Source organism: Planococcus citri, chromosome 2 (genome assembly GCF_950023065.1).
Source record: "Planococcus citri chromosome 2, ihPlaCitr1.1, whole genome shotgun sequence".
Taxonomy (NCBI): Eukaryota; Metazoa; Arthropoda; class Insecta; order Hemiptera; family Pseudococcidae; genus Planococcus; species Planococcus citri.
Window position 1 is genome coordinate 45,129,564 of NC_088678.1, and position 18,602 is coordinate 45,148,165.

Genomic DNA, 18,602 nt, shown 5'->3' on the forward strand with positions numbered 1-18,602 from the left:
AAAATGAAATAACAAACAACAACAGAGTTACAAAAGTATTGTAAATAAAACGTAATCAATTTATTCAAATAAACACACACGGAAACAGTAGATATTACGTACCGTTTTGGTAATATAACTTAAAAACGTATAGGTATCAAAAAATTTATAGAAAAAATATTATCGAAATTCGTGAAAATTCAAGCGACAAAACGCCAACATATAGTACATACATACATATACATAACACAATTATTTTTCAAACATTTTTAATAACGTAAAATCTCGCGTCATAAGAGTAACGCGATGGGCATGTACCGCGCACAACTGACCATTCTCGAACTTTCGAACCAGATGCATTTCCGCAGCTTCTTGCAAAGCTCTCAACGCTTCACTTTGAATACGATAATCGATCGGCGAGTAATCGTGAAGAACTTCTTTTACGAGTCGTTGAAAGCTTAATTTTGGGATCAACATACCAGTTTCTTTTTGATAATGTCGGATTTGCTGCAAAGCTAGAACGCCTGGCTTACGACGACGATGCACACGTGTTGCAGCAAATGAACGCGAACGGACTGATTTCTTAGATTTTTTAATAACTTTATTCGCATTAGTCTTGCTTTTTGAAAGTACGGTAGTGCTGGGCGTTTTTTCAGTTTTTTTGTCACCATCAATACCTGATTGTCGGGTGCTTCTACGTAATGGTCCGCTAGAAGGTGTCTTTTTTGGTAGTGATCTTCGTTCCTCTTCGTAAAAACTTTTTCTAGCGTAAAATTTACCCTCAAGGTCTCCGCTATTTTCTCTGGAAGCGTGAGAATTTTGGAAAGATGCATTCCCATTTACAATACTTTTTCGCGCAGCATGAGCCGTAAACGCCGGTAGACTTTGCCTTTGTGAAACATCGCCACTTTGATTCAAGTTACCGGCATTCCTGATGGAATCTCGTTTCGCGGATAATCGTTGCTTCTGCGTGTATCGCGGCATGTTCGCAAATATCAGTATTTACTCACTCGAATTCGCAAATGTCATCAACAAATTAATAAAAACACCGCCGCGCCGCGCAATCGATGAATCGAATAAAATTAATCAAGCGCACTATACAGTAAAATAATATTTTACACTTGTGCAATAAAAAAAAATAACGGACAGAGGAGATCGTTTGGTTTTTTAAAACATCACAGTCGAATCACATGTATCGCAAACCACAACACCAGCACCAGCACATGCCTTGCTTCGGCTCTCCGCTCTCGAACTCAAACAAAACTCGAATTAAAAATTAACGTTACGAACGTCATTGGCCAAAGTAAGAAAATGCGCACCTATCACAAACAACAATCTCTGAAATCTCGTCTAAAAGGTCCTATCACAACATGTGTATATTACAATTGCAAAGGTGCAAAGCATTTGTGTGTGGAAGGGGAAGAGGAAGGACAAGGGGCTACCTTGAAAAAGACTAGACTGTGGGAATGTGTACCGCGTGCCTGAAATGGTACATTGGTTCCTATGTATTTGGACAGCGTGCACAACCGACGGCGACGACGGCAACGTGTCGACACGCTAGGGGATAGGGGATAGGGGTAGGCGACACCATGGGCGATACAGAACACGCAGAACATCTACTACAGACCTACGATATTGTTGTTAACAAAAGCTAACTAAAACTATACATTAATGTTTCTATAACACTTAACCTAACTAATGCATCTTCCTACCTAAGTTCCTATATTTTAGATTTAGCAATATTTAAAGCAAAGCGAAGAGCGAACAGCGAAGATCTCCTAGCTGATTTGTGAATTGCCAATTCCGCTTCAGAATTAGACAAATTCAATTCATTTTACAATTTCAAAAGATCATTTTGTGGTACTTAAGTACCTAATAACTTGCATAACAGTGGCTGGAGTATAAAAATTTATTACAGCTTGTTGTTAGTAAGCACTAAGCAGTAGCGTAACTTGACACCCCTTGGGGGGGGGGGGGTATGTCAAAGTTGAAATCAAGATACAAGATATCGTACAGAAAAAAGTGTATTTTTTACGCAATGGTGCGGCCTTTGCGAGCGAAAAATTAATATTTTCAGGGTTTCGGGGGGGGAGGTTTGCCCCCCCCCCTACTTAAGCTATTGTTAGTAAGTAAGTATAGAGTGTTCTGGGAATCTTGTGCCGAAATTCGAGTAATTCAAACAATATTCTACTCGAGGAGCTGAACAAAATACGTCATCATGACTGGTTGCCTGTCTGGTAAGTTGAAGGAGTTACGACATCTACATACCTACATAAATCAAAATATGCCAAGTTTGAAAAATTCGTCAAAAATGTAAAAAAAGTTGAATCATTCAAATAAATAGTAGCACTACTAATCGTAACCGATTGTATTCGAGTGAACTATCAAAGATTATGACAAATTGCCCATTTTCAAAATTGTGAGGAGAGGGGGCTTGATTCAAAATTTCTAAATTGGACTGGAATTAATTTTGAAAATTTTAAATTTTCAAATTCTGTTTGCCCTATTAATTTTCAAGATGGGTAATTAATTTGTCATAATGATACTTTTTGTTCGTTTGCTCGAGCATTTTTTATAAATGAGGACCGAAGTCATTTAAATGATCCAAGAATTTTCTTATTTTTTGCGAATTTCTCAAAATCGTTGAATTTTAGCTCAAAAAAAATGATGCGATCTGTTTAAAATTCTCAGAAGGTGGCCGGATAATGTTTGGTTAATTGAAATGGCTTACTTTAAAAATGGAAAGGGCGAACACAATTTGAAAATTTACGCGACACCGCAAATGTACATATTGATGAACAATTTGTCATTATAACATATTTAAATGGTTGAAACATTTATTTATTTTTGACGAATGGATTTTGATTTTTGTAGATGACGCGTGACGTAACTCCTTCAACTTACCAGATAGGCAACCAAACATGATAACGGTTGGGACTTCTCGACATTTTATTTCGAGGTAAGTTGAAGGTATTTCTATCTAGGGGTAACGGTCCTATATTTTTACCCTCCTAAAGACTTATCTTGAAATTTCTTTTGACCTAATGAAGGAAGCTAGAGAAAAACTGAAAAGTGCATTGAAATCAGCAAACATTCGTTGACAAGATTCAGTATTTGCCAAAAGTTTATTTTCATATAGGTTCGCCAAAAAAATTATTTTTTGCAAAAAAACGAGTTCGCAATTTTTTTACCCTCATTCGCTATTTTTTTTTACCGTCCAATTTTTTCTGTGTTTTCAGGTAACAACATAGATTCAACGTTTCCTAACAAATTATTAATTAATCATGCCAAAAAGCGCCCTTTCCGTTATCATTAGTGTATTCATTGCTTGAAAACATAATTGAGAATAAAATTGAGAATTTATAAAGATTATTTGTGCAAATTTTCTTTTTGGAAATTTTTTGCGGATATCTGGTGGTGAAAAATTGCTGTGAAAGTTCCTGCTCCAATTTTCTGTTTTCATGTTACTGCTATAAAGTCTTCAATTTTGTACCCGTTTTTGTTTCATTTGCTTTCATAGAAAACCTATATTAGAGGGGTACCTATCAATCATTTATTCCATTTTTTTGGTTGATTGTTTACATTGATGTAACCAACAGTATTAGAAAGTGTTTTTTGGACAATATTATTTACAAAAGTTCAGAGCTGTACATTCAAATTCTTCCCCTAAAATGAATAAAATTGATATCACACCTTTAAATGGTCGTCAGCGAGCAAAAATTCTGAAAATAGGGGGGGAGGGGGGTAAAAAAATTAGAGAACAAAAATTAATATGGATTTTCTATTTTTTTTACCCGGTAAAAAAAAAAATAGAAAACTGCACTGGGCTTGATTCGTTCCCTATTTTTTACCCCCTCTAAAAATTTTTAGAAAACAATTTTGATGAAAAATGAATAGGTAGCTCATCTAATAGACCACAGTGTGTAGAATTCAGTGATGTACTCATGAACTCATTTTTATGGAAATTAGTGCGACCCATTCGTAAAATCAAAACTCACTTTTTAAAAACTTTGTTAAGAAAATTGACTAAAATTCACATCGCATTTTTCAAAGTCTCCTGAACCATGAACATTGAATGGAAAATGCAGCTTTTCAAGGGCATTGTGTTCCAAAAGAGGTACAAAACATGTTAATATGGTTTTCAAATCGATTCATGACTTTGGTGGCTTATTTTTCAAAAAATTCTGGGGGGGGGGTAAAAAAAACTAGAGAGGGTAAAAAAAAACTGGGCCGTTACCCCTTTAGCTACAGCCAGGTAATGCAAACTTACTTTCATAAATTCAAAAAAAAAGAACACGTAAAAAAATGTTGAACTGGACATCGCTATAGATCAAAAGATCATGCAAAAACACATCACTAAACGAGCTAAAATTCTGGGAGCTATAATAAGTACATTCTTCGATTTTTGGCGAATTTTTAAAAATCAAATTTGGATAAAAAATGAGAAAAAAGTCAAAATTTCACCATATTGACTTAAAAAGCTGAAATTTTGAATAGATGTAAGTATCCTTGGGGTCTGCATGTAGATTTTTGAAACTTGAAATTCCACAACATTTCTCCAAATAAAGTTGGAAAGCCGAAATTCGTGGTGCAGCATAGCTTCAACATGCTGAGTCAACTGCAGGTGATTTCAAGTTGTTTTGGAACGCAACTTGTCGGAAATTCCAATTTTCCAAAAAAAGTAATAAAATTATTGTAAATCATCTTTAGCACGTAGGTGCGCTCAAATGCTCAATATTGGTCCCCACTTGTTCGATCATGCCCCGATTTTTAAAAAGTGCAGAGTAAATTCTGCCTGTTACGCTTTTATGAACATTTTGAAGAAGTTTCAAGTTTCAAAAATCTTCTAGAAACCCCAAAACAGCTCAAAACGGTTCGAAACCATTACCGATCGATTCGGATGGATCGAAAATAGGACACGATCCCAAATTTCAGTTTTCTAGGTCAATTTGGTAACATTTTGATTTTTTTCTCATTTTTTTAATCCAAATTTAATTTTTAAAAATTCGTCAAAAATTGAGAAATTAATGCACTTTAGTACCTGAAACTTTGTCTATACTGATATACTCGTATTTTTGTATGCTCTTTCGATCTAGCTTGTCCAGTTCAAAAATTTATATGAACTGACAATGAGCTAAAAAAGTGAACCAATAGGTAGCTGGTAGGTACCTATCTATCAAATCAAAGTTACGATCCATTCGCAAAATTAGATTTTAAAAAATTCAAAAACCAATGTATAAACATCAAAATCAAGTTACAGAAAATTTCCCATTTCAGTCATCCTATGGCCTCTGTAAAAATGGCATAATCGTACAACTAGGTAGTAGGTACCTTTCAAAGTCTAGGCATCGTCCTCAGTCGAAAGAGGACCTATAGAAATTAATCGTTTTTCTTCATCCACTCTAATCGGTGGCGTTGCCAAGATTTTTTTAAGGAGGGGCAGCAAAGCCAGATTTTTATTTAGTCATGTAAAATCAATATTAAAGGTAATTTTCTGAAAACCTTTGGTAATGCATGATGATTTTATCATTTTTCGAAAAAATGGCTCCCAAAAATGAAAAAAGTCCATTTCTGCATGTTTTATTTCAAATTTTTGCTCGCAAGCGGGGGGGGGGGCAATGGCAAATTTATGGATCATTCGTTTATATCTTAATCTGACGTGAATAACTATTTGGACTTTTTATGTTGATACTCATCATGCTTGAAGTTTTAGTTCTCGATTTGTACGTTCGTATTCGTATCGTAATTTTAAATAGATAATATTATAGTTAATACCAATACGTTGAGAATGGACCAAACTGACCAAAGGCTAACATTGTAATGCTTCAAATTACATATAGGTACATTAAATACCTACATTAATAAAATGACATTGCTCGAGAATTTTCAAATAGGTAAACAAAATATTTTTCGATGATGTCACTTTTCTATTTGAACTCGCCAATGTAATTTAAAGCATTTTTTGAGAGAGTAGAACTAATTCTATTAAAAAACATCAATTTTAAAATTTTAAAATTAAATGATTAGTTTTATATTCGATATTTTAATGCAAAACTTCAAACAAAAATAATTTCAGGTGATTTATAGGGTTGTCTTGATTGATAGGCCTAAACAGTGAACAAGAAACATTTTCGAAATCTGGCTTTTCGAATTTAACCATGGTTTACACTTTCACGTATATACCTACTTAGGTAGGTACTATAAGTATTTATCAACAAAAGTCTAATTCAGTCTAAGTAGGTACGTGATATTTTAAAAAAACATTCCTTTTTAAAAATAAACAAACGTGAAGTCCGAAAGTATCATTCATTGAATGTTCCAACTAAATGCGTGTATAGGCTAAAACTGCATTGATAAAAAATATCCAGGTAATTAAAATACCACTTGCAAATTTATCTAGATTAAATTACGTACGAAACGAAATCAAAAATATAATTTTGTTGAATTTTCGAAATCAGAAAAAAAATGATTTTGAAATAACTAATGCGATGTTGCGTTTAACATTGAGCAATTAAGGATCGCGCCTACTGCACTAGGTAGTATGAAACATTTCACTTATTCAAAGGATAAAGATGTGAAGCTTATGTAGTTATGTATTTTAATGTTATTTCGAGTATATTGGGATTAAATGTGATGATAATTTTTCAAAAATTTATAAATTTTCGGCGCAAAATTATTTGCAAAATGTAGGACAAACAATCACGTATACGTCGGAATGTTGAAAAATTTGTGCTAAGATGGCTTTGAAAAACTCGGATTTTTTCAACCTCTGTTGGACGAGGATACATTATAAATGTAATTTCACGAACAGTAATGTTCTATTTTTAAATTACGCTGCTCGGAATTATTAATTTTTAACGGTTTAATATATTTTTAATGGTTTTTTCATAAGTGAGATAGTAATTTTGTAACAGTCGCTCTGAAAAATAGCTTATTTTATCGATTTAAACGAAGTTCAGTCGATGAAACGAATTGTATGTATGTGATGGAAGGTTTCAAGAGTCTAAAACCAGAAAAATATTTCCAAAAAAATCATCAAATACATGACAATTTGTAATCAATTCGATGAAAGAAACACGAAAAGAGATATTTGTCGTTTACAAGTTCGCCGCAGCAGACCCGTTTCTTCAATACGGTATTACTTTCGAGTATATGAAACAACGTTGGCCCACCATACGGTATTACTTCGTCACATATATAGTCAGGCAACGTTCCGTCATCTATTCACTACTTTTATTTACGTGTTACTGTGCGTTATTGTGTTCGCTACTTTGTACGTGGTCCATTATGACTGAATCCGAAGCTCAAGAAACATCTGCCGCCCCTGCACCGGCTTCCGCTACCCCAGCGAAAAAGAAGAAGTCTACTGCAGCTGCGAAGCCGAAATCTGGTTCCAAAAAGGCATCGCCTTCTCATCCACCGACCGCTTCGATGGTAAACAATGCCATCAAAAGTTTGAAAGAACGAGGTGGTTCGTCGTTACAAGCCATCAAGAAGTACATCACCGCTACTTACAAAATCGATGCTGAGAAATTAGCTCCTTTCATCAAAAAGTATTTGAAAACCGCCGTCGAAAAAGGTACCTTGGTTCGCACGAAAGGTAAAGGCGCTTCTGGCTCTTTCAAATTGGCTGCTACCGCCAAGAGCGAAGCTCCCAAGAAGAAGAAGGCTGCCCCTAAGAAGAAGAAACCAGCAGCAGAAAAGAAGGAAAAGAAAGCCGCGGAGCCTAAGAAACCAAAGGCCGCTGCCAAGAAACCAGCCGCTGCTAAAAAAGCACCAGCTAAACCGAAAGCCGCCAAGCCGAAACCAGCTGCTGCCAAAAAGGCACCGAAATCTCCGAAAGCGAAGAAACCCGCCAAAGCCCCAGCTGCCAAGAAACCAAAATCCCCCAAACCGAAGAAGGCCGCAGTCAAGAAAACCGTGACCAAAAAAGCTGCACCCAAGAAGTAAATCAACTAAATTGACTGGAAGTTGTACTTAAAACGGCCCTTTTCAGGGCCACCATTTCTATTTCTTCTACAATATTGATACACGGAGTGTTCTTTCGATAATTTGAAGTTGAACTTGTCGAATTTATGCATTTCGAATTCGAAATGTAGATAATACCTACATTGTTCGAACTCGTCATTCAAGGTGAACGTGGTAATGATCTGAAATGCATCGAATCGATTGGTTTGATCGAGGAAAGTGGATTAAATGAAAATCAAAAAATCGCAATTTCAAAGTTTTATTTGGTACCTATATTATCTATTAACTACCTTGATCCTTGATAATGTTTACTGATTAAAAACGAAAAAGTATCGATACTTCTGGCAAATTGGTATTGCAAATTTCTGAAAATATACATCGGTGCAATCTTTGAGTATATAATATACATCATGTATATTATATACTCAAAGGGTGCAATGCGAATTGTCGCTTAAAAACACGTACAAACATATGTACGTAGGTACCTACGTGTTATTATTCAATTGGAATCTTGAAAGAACAGCTGAGTATAGTCCAAAAAAAAAAAATTGCAGGTTTCACGAAAACAACGATGAAGTGATCAATTTTTTTAAGTTATATTATTTTTCTTCATTGCTTTTTTTCTGCAATTACATAAATTAGGCACCACAAATTTTTAGGATTTTGTTTCAAGAACAGTTATATAGTTCTCAAATTTTGAAATATTTTTTCGCCTTTTTTTGAATAAATACTTATTTAGAAGATTTTGAAAACGAATATATTAATATGAGAACAACCGAATATAATTTTCAACTGTCAAATGTGTTTGGGTTCCGGGGTAGTTTCGTTTTTTTCGTGAAAACCACCGCAAAAAGGCTGGAGGCGGTCGCACTAGGTTCATCGGTGAGGACTTTCATGTTATTAAGAAGAGTCAATAAAACATACCTATGAAAAAATCGCTGAGATGGGAATTTTTTTGACCTACTGGACTATTTTGAATAAAAAAACAAATAAATGAGCTCTGCCATCCGTTCAGAGCTGGTATTCAAAACTGTCTTTGATTGTCTATCTACCTCTTTTTTTTTCAAAAGAACAATCCAACCAACATGAGGCTTAAAGGAGTACCAATCATATTAAGACCAGCTAAATAAAAATCACTAGCAATCATTCTTATCACAATACAAAAACAAGTATTATAATGTAAGTAAAAAAAATTTAAAAAAATTAAATAGGTAGTTTTAAAAAAGTTTTTGACTTATTCCTCAGTTTTTTGGGCACTCTCCGTGCTGAAACAACACAATTTTTGGAGGAAAAAGCATCGCTAGGTACTTATTATTCGAAAAAAGAAGTCAGTATCGATGTTAGATTTTTTCGTGATCAAATTAGAGATCACAAAAAATACAAAAACTGACCTACGATTGACTTTAGATACTCGTAATCAGATTTTCCGAACTTTTCTGGGCTTCAACGATCCCTACCTTGAACATGATCGATATTATCAAAGGCGCCACCGACGTAAAAAGTAGAAACTCGGTTTAAAAAAACAACCACAGTCTCAGAAAATTAATTCTAAGTGATAGGTGAAATTTTACATTCGGGCAGTGAAAATTAAATTTAGGGTAGGTAAGTACATATGTCAAATTATTTACAAAAATGTTGAACATGAACGAAAATTTTGAAGAAAAAAAAACAGACTACCTACCTACACGAAAAATTGAAAATAGGTACTCATTTACTCCACTAATTTTAAATGAAAAAAAATCTGACAAAGAACGACCATATTACAATGTGTCGTAGATGCGTTTAAGTTGTTTTAAAAAATTACTCTCTGCATACTTTCCCTTCCAAGTTTGTCTTTAAAAAATATGTAAGCTACCGCCAATGGTTGCTTTATAAAGATCATTAAATATTACGTAATTGTATTCAAAAAAATGATTTGAAAATCAATATTTCTTCTGAAATTTCAACTGAAGATTTTTCGGTTGGAACTATTTACTTGCTTCTGATTGGGTAAAGCTAATTGAAATTTTCTTGCTGAAGAATTTTCAACGCTTTCTTTTCCACGAAATCTCATCAGAGCTCAAAAATCCCAAAATAGATTTCTAGGGTTTCACTTTCGAAATTTCGAGTGGATAAAAATTGTACATCCGCCGATTTGAAATCTTATTTACTCAACACTCCTTTTTGATTGGTCAATGAATAATTTACGATGTTTTTTTTGTCATGCACTTTTCCAACATTGAAAAAATGTTATTAACCCTTAAATGCCACACTTATATTTTTTTCAAGATTTTCTTGCACTGGACTGACGAGAGACTTGATATCATGGCTACCTGATACATGTGCGTAAATGTTCACCCTTTCATTTGGCATGTTTGACACATTGCCTACTTTCATATTTTAAGGGGCACAATTTTTTGAAAAAAAAATAAAATTTTTTCATATTTTTTGATAGTTTTTTGTAGCCAATCGACAGCGACTGGAATGAAACTACCGCCTGTTAAATATTTATGTATCCATGCTCTACTAATTTATGTACAACAACTTGCCTATTTTTCTCATTTAAGGGGCAAAAAATTCAAAAATAATTATTATTTCACTCGTTTTAAAAAATTTCTGCCCCTTAAAATAAAAAAGTATGCAATATGCTCAACAGCGGAATTGAAGCGCAAGACATACACACACATGTACCAATAGTCGTTCCCACCCGAGCACTCTTTCCTGCCAGCGTAACGCATCGAAAAAACTGGTGTGGTGAAATTCACCACCTTGTGGCATTTAAGGGTTAAATTCTTCAACCCTGAGTACAAAATGTCAAAATAGCAAACCGAAGTTCATTTTTTCAAATAATAAGAATAAATACACATCAAATTTAATATCAGCGTTATCGTCAATTTTTCATCACAGATCATTCGTGATTTCGTGAATTCATTCACTTCAATTCTAGGGCTGAAATTATGACAAGTTGATCACATCTGCAATTGTAACTAAGTACTTAAACTTAATTATTCAGGTATAGGTAGTAATTCTGATTAGTAGAAAAGCCTTTTTTTCTTCAGCTGTAAAAAAAAAATCAAGATAGACAGACAGTGGCGGTTTTGCAATATGCAGGCAAACAATTCAGTTTAGCATTTTATCAAAAATACGCAACAATCAACATGAACCACATACATTGAAGAAATAAATATTTTGGCCCTGAAAAGGGCCGTTTTATTAAAACAATCGAAGAAGAATTCAACTTAAGCTCTTTCTCCACGAATTCTACGAGCGAGTTGAATATCCTTAGGCATGATGGTTACACGTTTGGCATGGATAGCGCACAAGTTAGTGTCTTCGAAAAGACCTACCAAGTAAGCTTCGCTAGCCTCTTGCAGAGCCATAACAGCCGAACTTTGGAATCGTAAATCAGTCTTGAAATCTTGAGCGATTTCACGAACTAACCGTTGGAATGGCAATTTACGGATCAGTAGTTCAGTACTTTTCTGGTAACGACGGATTTCTCTCAAGGCGACAGTTCCAGGACGATATCTGTGGGGTTTTTTCACTCCTCCGGTAGCTGGCGCGCTTTTACGGGCGGCTTTGGTGGCAAGTTGCTTTCTCGGGGCTTTTCCACCAGTGGATTTACGGGCAGTTTGCTTGGTACGAGCCATTACGAATGATTTCGTTAAAGTCAAGACACGAACGTATCGTTTAGGTGCAGGATACAACAATACTAGTTTCGATCAGTCGCGTTGTATTTATACTATTTCCATAGCACTCCTGCAATTCTATTGGTTGGTGAGGTACTATGTTTCCTTCCAATGAGGGTTATCGTTTTTATGAACGTGGTTCGCGCGTTTTTATAATGATTGAGAAGGATTTATTTTTTAATTTTAAGTAACGGTTTTTCTAATACGAATGAATTGGGAATTTATAAATTATGATTAAAAAAGGAGCCATTTATTCAATTATTTGAATTATTGATTGGTACATTACTGTATAATTGTAATAATCAGGGCAATGCATTTGCATTTTTTTTCGCCATTCTAGATAGCACATATTACCTATTCAAAAGTTTGATAACATGGCATGAATTGAAATAAATTTAGAAAGTATTACTTAGTTTCAGGGGAGAATTTATAGAGGTCAAATCCATTGGTAATGATCATGATGAATCTTGAACCTATTTTTTCAAGTAAGAAATTTTCAAACTTGAAGTCAACTTTTTAAGGTAATGAAAAAAAAACAAACTGGTAGCAACCATCGATCTCAAAAAAATTTCTGGGAAATCTAAAACAGCAATTTTGAATAGCTCAACTCCAGAACAATTGAGTGATTTTTAATAAATTGATGGTAAATGAATCTACAGCTCGTGATAGATTTACCTACTTTAGAAAAACTTCATTTTATTTTCAAATTCTGAATTCTCTCAAATCTTGTTAATATTTCAGGTTTGGTGCTAAGTTCAATAAAATGATGAAAATTTTAATTTGATTTATGAGAATGAGATTTATTTCCAGTTCAACTTCAGGTGAATTCGAATTCGAGTAAGGTTAGTAGTCTGAAACAAGATGAAAAAATTATTTCGCGCATTTTCTATTTTCATCATGCCCTGATAAATTAGCATTTTTTTCAATAACACGAAAGCAACAATTCTATTGGTTCAACATAACTAAGAAATCGACCAATGAAATGTATTCTTTCGTTTTATTTCCATACCGAAGCTCTCGTCCAATGAAAATCGTTTATTCTGGCTGAAAAATTGTATATAAATAACGTTCTCGAACATATCGGAATCATTGTGTAATTTAGTTTCTACTTGAAGTCGTGTTAAAAAAAATCATCAGTTCAAAATGACTGGTCGCGGTAAAGGAGGTAAAGGACTCGGAAAAGGAGGCGCTAAACGTCATCGTAAAGTCTTACGTGATAACATCCAAGGTATCACGAAACCAGCTATCCGTCGTTTAGCCAGACGTGGTGGTGTGAAACGTATTTCTGGATTAATTTACGAAGAAACCCGTGGTGTCTTGAAAGTCTTTTTGGAAAACGTTATCCGTGATGCTGTTACCTACACCGAACACGCCAAGAGGAAAACCGTCACAGCTATGGATGTTGTGTATGCTTTGAAACGTCAAGGAAGAACTTTGTACGGTTTCGGCGGTTAAATTTGGATAATCATCTTGTTACTAAAACGGCCCTTTTCAGGGCCACCAATTTCAATTTCTTCTCAATGTGTTGAAAGTGTTGTTGAATGTGTATCAGTCTGATATCTGATATGAAAACGAACATTATAAATGATTATATGGGCGAGTGTGAGTATTGATTTATTGATTGAATATTGCAATATTGAGGTAGGATTAGGATTGTACAATAATTCCAATATACCTCATGTTGAAATTTGAATACGTTATACGTTCATTTTCATTGACATGCAAGTTCATTCTTCCATTTTATTTTATTTATTTATTCCTAATTTCTTTTCATTCATTTCAAAATTTAGTATGTAGGTACGTGACTATTTACGCAAGACAGAAAATATTTCATTCAGGACGACAATATCGATTTTCTTTATTTTCTTTCTTCATTAGTTCGAAACAAAAAAAAACCAAATACATGAATAATTCATGGTCATGAATGTATACATCCTTAAACGCCAGCTCTATAGCATTGCATAGCGCTGTTTCACCATATGGAGTTATAATTACTCATTTCATATCAACTAGACAGAAATTACGAACGAATATATGCCGGTCGTTTCAAGAATACCGATAAGGTGTATCAAAACCGATTTTTTTTTAGTATAATGCCAATAACACATAATAAATGATAATATATAATGCAATGTACGTAACATTCAGAACAACTCTGTGTGCACTGTATAATGTCTTCATCGATTAGAATCTACGGGCCAATGGCTAAAATATATTTTGTTATACTCGCACATAATCATAATTTTAATAGAAAAAATAATACTATAAAAGCTGAAATATAGATAATGAAATCAAAACAACACATTTTTCACCAAAAGGCAAAAGCATGTAGCAGTTTTGAGACGAAACTGAAAGTGAACTGTCTTGATATTGATTGGTGTATAATATTTATCAAATCAACCAATCAGAGGCTTTCAATATGTAAATGAAGTAGTGAACGTGAACCTTTGAAAATGTCAAAAATCAAAATGAAATAAAGCTGTTTTTCGATAAAGATTTGGTGTTGATTTCAAAATTCAGTAGTTAATTTAAGGATTGACAACTCCATTTATCAACTTGCTGCTGTTTTCAAATATTCAGCAAATACATAAGTCAAGAGTGTTTCTCTATAGTCCTAATGATTGATCACCAAAAATGAGAATTTTCAATACAAACGCAGTGGATAATTAATTTCATAATATTCGTAAAATTCAAAAATTACATAAATGCAAATGAAATAATAATATGCATGTTATATAAATAGATTACAGAATGGCCGGATCGAGGATAGAATGAGAGGATAGGGGATCGGATGATCGGAATCGGATAGTTTTTCAAATTTTCATAGCAAGATCAAAAATTTCAGGTAATACCTATTTCATACGGGATGTCAAGTCTTAATAAAATTAATAAATTGAATTTTGAAGTTGGACTGTGAACCTTGATCAAAATTCAAATTTGAGAAAAATTTGGGACTTACCAAGATATATGATATACATAGAGGAATAACCTCCCTAGAGCCGGACAGTATCAGTATTGTCCAGCTCTAGAGCCGGACAGTATTAATGTTGTCCAGCTCTAGAGCTAGACAATACAGTATGCTGTTAATGGCATTCCTACGTCCCTAAAATTACGTCAGTTATGGTACACTTACGGGACGAATGCAATGTAAATTATTATTACGTGCTATTTGATACACCGATACGGTTTTATTCAACGTATTAAGCTGTTAGTTGTACACACATACTGTAGAAGAAATTAAATTGGTGGCCCTGAAAAGGGCCGTTTTATTGTAGATGAGTGAAGGCGCTTAAGCTTTCTTTTCGGTTTTTTTTGGCAACAATACAGCTTGAATGTTGGGTAAAACACCACCTTGAGCAATGGTAACTCCAGACAAGAGTTTGTTCAACTCTTCGTCGTTACGGATGGCCAATTGCAAATGACGTGGAATGATACGAGTCTTCTTGTTGTCACGAGCGGCATTACCTGCCAACTCCAACACTTCAGCAGCCAAATATTCCATCACGGCGGCGAGGTACACTGGGGCACCACCTCCAACACGTTCGGCATAGTTGCCTTTTCTCAACAAACGATGGATACGACCAACAGGGAACTGAAGTCCAGCTCTTGAAGAACGAGTCTTTGATTTACCTTTAACTTTGCCACCTTTACCACGACCAGACATGATGAATATAGATAGTAACACAGGAACTCAACACAGAAAACGAAGTAAGAATGATTGAAGAATAGAGCAAATTCAAGTATATATTCAAAAACTTCGAAATTCGATAACCAATGAGAATTACAGATTATAGTAACGCGTTTTGATTGGATAAAACATCTGCATCGCAAAACCGCGTTACGATAATGCAAGTTCACATTACGTAAAGTAACCTGATGATTATACTTCAAGTCAAACGAGTTTCGAAACCGAGCTCTGTGATTGGTCGATAGAAATACAACGCGAAACAACGTTAAGTACCCATGAATATGATAGTTTAGCAACATTCAATTTATTCTGACAATACTGAAACCTGATTGGTAGTTCTTTTTTTGGTGATTTCGTATATATATTGATTTTACTATTTACGGACATCATTTGTGTTTATTGCGTGTACTAGTAGTACGTACTATTCACGATGGCTCCTCCGAAAAGTACCGGTAAAGCTGTGAAGAAAGCGGGTAAAGCCCAGAAAAATATTAAAAAGGACGACAAAAAGAAACACAAGAAAAGGAAAGAATCCTACGCTATCTACATCTACAAAGTGTTGAAGCAGGTTCATCCTGATACCGGTGTTTCTTCTAAGGCGATGAGTATCATGAACAGTTTTGTTAATGATATTTTCGAACGTATTGCCGCTGAAGCTAGCAGATTAGCTCATTACAATAAGCGTTCTACCATCACTAGTCGGGAAGTTCAAACTGCCGTCCGTTTATTATTACCTGGAGAATTGGCGAAACACGCTGTATCCGAAGGTACTAAAGCAGTTACCAAGTACACTAGTTCGAAGTAAACTGCTAACTTCAAGCAACTACTTAAAACGGCCCTTTTCAGGGCCATCAATTGAATTTCTTCTCAATATGATGTACCTACACAGGATTGAATGGAACCAACGCTGTTAAGTGGGTAAATAAATAATTAGTAAACTTTTCAGAAGTCATCACTTCAGTCTACAGTCCTCAAAACCCAAGACTCAGTTCAATCTGTAATATCTAAAACGAAAGAGATAATAGATAAACATATCGCTCATTCTAGCTTATTATTGCGTCATTTAGCTTTCTAATTCTCAAAAATGAGCGCATTTATCCATTTTCCTAATCTATCAATCCAACATCAATTACGTAAATTGATTCAAAAATTATCACTTTCAATTATTACTACAGTTCAAGTATTTTTATATGTACATACATACATATGTGTTCAAGTTGTAGGTACCTATTTTAATTTTTAACAGTGAACAAGTGGGCTAAGAAACCGAATGATTCGAGGTGGCTTGAAGAAATCATAAAATGATAAAATAGGCGTGCGTGATGTAATCATTTATTCATTCAATATTTTCAATCATCATTAAAATGAAATAAAATGACAGAATCCAGCAAATTTTCATTCAAAATTACCCTTGTAATTTTGAATAAATTTAGCATAAAACTTTTAAATGCTATGTTTCTATGTATTTACTTCGAACGAACGTAAGTGGTTTCAGTCTTTTGAATAGATTAATATGCTACACTTATTAATTTTATATCTACCTAATCATACAGAATACAGCTGTCTTTGCCAAGTTCATTAGAAAATCACGTATCTCATTCTCATCTCATACATTCGTTTGAGTTTGAAACTTTGAACTGCTCCATGAAAAATACTTCAATAATTTCAAAATTTGTATTTGTTTTCGTAGCTTGAGTATAAACATGAATAATGATGAGGATATTTACTTAGGTACATAAGGTACCTACATTCGATTCGAAATATCATGTTTTTTGTTGTACTAACTCATAACACTGTGCTACTGCGAATTTGTAACGTTTCATGAATACGAATATCTCAGTTAAGTACTTGGATTATTACAAAATTTTCAGAGCTTGCTCGTTCACTTTACCTGCTTCTGTAACAAATTAACAATCAAAATTCAAAAGTTCATTAGAAAATATGAAAAATATGTGAGAAAAAAAATGAAAAATTTTTGCTGTCTGTTTTCGTAATGACGTGATCAATTTTGTTGATTGGCTGATTACTGTTTATTGCAAAAAACCTTAACCAATCAAAACGCAGTAACGAAGAATTTTTTGCCAGTCGCCATACCGCATTCCAACAAAAATATTTCAGTAGCTTATCAATATTATCAAAACAGATTTCATGCGATTTGCGAATTATAGAATTTTACTAATTTTTACTCAACATTCGTTAATTCAATTCAATTATATCATTATTATCTCCATAATGTTTCCTGTTAAACTTGTTAATCGTTTATCAATCTTGAGCAATAATCTAACTCGTCTGGTAATTTCCCAAAGAACTGAATATTCCAGCGCTCACAGTTTGAAAAATCTATACCCGGAAAGCTCTTTAAAAATCACTACACCGAACGAATCATCGGTAAGTTAAATTTTCAACATGAACCTTCACTTCATAATTTACTGAGGTTAATTATATTTGATGAATATAATTTCAGGTCGTTGAAAAATGCTCGCAAGTATACTCTGGATATATACCATTAGGTAAACACTTTTCCTGTAGTTTCACATTAGCACGATTCTTGACTAATAATTTGTTCTTTATTTAGATAAAATAACATTCAAATATTCCCGTAGTCAAGGACCAGGTGGTCAAAATAGAGATCATACTTACTCAAAAGTGCAATTACGAGTCAAGTTGTCCGACGCCGATTGGATTCCAGAAAATGTGCGACTTAAATTGCTCGAAATGGTAAAACAATGGACATTCGTCTTCTCGAGTGAGTTTAATGTTCGGTAGTTTAAGTTTTTGTTTTTATTTTATGTTTTTCGAATAGAAAAAAAATCAGTTATCCAAGGACGGATATTTCATAATTAAATCGGATAAAACGCGTTCTCAGCAACTAAACAGAGCAGATGTGATGCAAAGACTTCGATGTATTATTTATCATGCTGTAGAACAATCCACTTCTACTGAACCTTCTCCGGAAACCATCGATAAAATTAGAAAGAGGTGAGTTTTTTTTCATGTATGATGAATTATTTTCAAAATGAAACAACCATCCAAGAAATTATAGCATTTTTCACGTATCTTACTTCAGACAAGAGAAAGCTAATCGTGAAAGGCTACAATCAAAACGACTCCGTTCACTGATCAAGGAAAATAGAAGAATTGTAGAATAAGTCGATTTAACATTAAATATTCATGTGATTGTTGTAAATATTCAGAATGAAGTTGCTGTATTCGTTTCCTTTTATTTTCATTTCGATTAATGTACCTACTTCACACAGCAGACAGATTTCGTATGAAGCTTTTTGAAATATTGAAAATTA

At 34.0% G+C, this 18,602-nt stretch overlaps 7 protein-coding genes across 8 annotated transcripts; 4 read left to right on the top strand and 3 right to left on the bottom strand.

Annotated features, from left to right (window-relative positions):
• Positions 1–231: 231 nt before the first annotated feature.
• On the bottom strand, positions 232–963 carry LOC135834083 (uncharacterized). Its single transcript, XM_065347920.1, has one exon. It carries the CDS (start codon positions 961–963, stop codon positions 232–234), a length of 732 nt encoding a protein of 243 aa, XP_065203992.1.
• Positions 964–7,161: 6,198 nt separating this feature from the next.
• On the top strand, positions 7,162–8,296 carry LOC135836033 (histone H1-like). The gene has a single exon (XM_065350607.1). It carries the CDS (start codon positions 7,267–7,269, stop codon positions 7,927–7,929), a length of 663 nt encoding a protein of 220 aa, XP_065206679.1. The 5' UTR covers positions 7,162–7,266; the 3' UTR covers positions 7,930–8,296.
• Positions 8,297–11,113: 2,817 nt separating this feature from the next.
• On the bottom strand, positions 11,114–11,983 carry LOC135836034 (histone H3). Its single transcript, XM_065350608.1, has one exon. The coding sequence runs from the start codon at positions 11,574–11,576 to the stop codon at positions 11,166–11,168; it is 411 nt and encodes a 136-aa protein (XP_065206680.1). The 5' UTR covers positions 11,577–11,983; the 3' UTR covers positions 11,114–11,165.
• Positions 11,984–12,416: 433 nt separating this feature from the next.
• LOC135836038 (histone H4) lies at positions 12,417–13,212 on the top strand. Its single transcript, XM_065350611.1, has one exon. The coding sequence runs from the start codon at positions 12,759–12,761 to the stop codon at positions 13,068–13,070; it is 312 nt and encodes a 103-aa protein (XP_065206683.1). The 5' UTR covers positions 12,417–12,758; the 3' UTR covers positions 13,071–13,212.
• A 1,055-nt stretch (positions 13,213–14,267) lies between these two features.
• Positions 14,268–15,340, bottom strand: LOC135836037 (histone H2A). The gene has a single exon (XM_065350610.1). It carries the CDS (start codon positions 15,277–15,279, stop codon positions 14,905–14,907), a length of 375 nt encoding a protein of 124 aa, XP_065206682.1. The 5' UTR covers positions 15,280–15,340; the 3' UTR covers positions 14,268–14,904.
• A 26-nt stretch (positions 15,341–15,366) lies between these two features.
• Positions 15,367–16,251, top strand: LOC135836036 (histone H2B). Its single transcript, XM_065350609.1, has one exon. The coding sequence runs from the start codon at positions 15,734–15,736 to the stop codon at positions 16,106–16,108; it is 375 nt and encodes a 124-aa protein (XP_065206681.1). The 5' UTR covers positions 15,367–15,733; the 3' UTR covers positions 16,109–16,251.
• A 396-nt stretch (positions 16,252–16,647) lies between these two features.
• Positions 16,648–18,518, top strand: LOC135836032 (large ribosomal subunit protein mL62). Of its 2 annotated transcripts, XM_065350606.1 has the most exons (6): positions 16,648–16,784; positions 17,610–17,691; positions 17,768–17,813; positions 17,879–18,021; positions 18,107–18,282; positions 18,371–18,518. In XM_065350606.1, the coding sequence occupies exons 1-6, from the start codon at positions 16,678–16,680 to the stop codon at positions 18,450–18,452; spliced, it is 636 nt and encodes a 211-aa protein (XP_065206678.1). In that variant the 5' UTR covers positions 16,648–16,677; the 3' UTR covers positions 18,453–18,518. The 2 variants fall into 2 exon arrangements, with proteins under 2 accessions (XP_065206678.1, XP_065206677.1); XM_065350605.1 differs by lacking the exon at positions 16,648–16,784 and having other exon boundaries at positions 17,430–17,691.
• Positions 18,519–18,602: the final 84 nt, after the last annotated feature.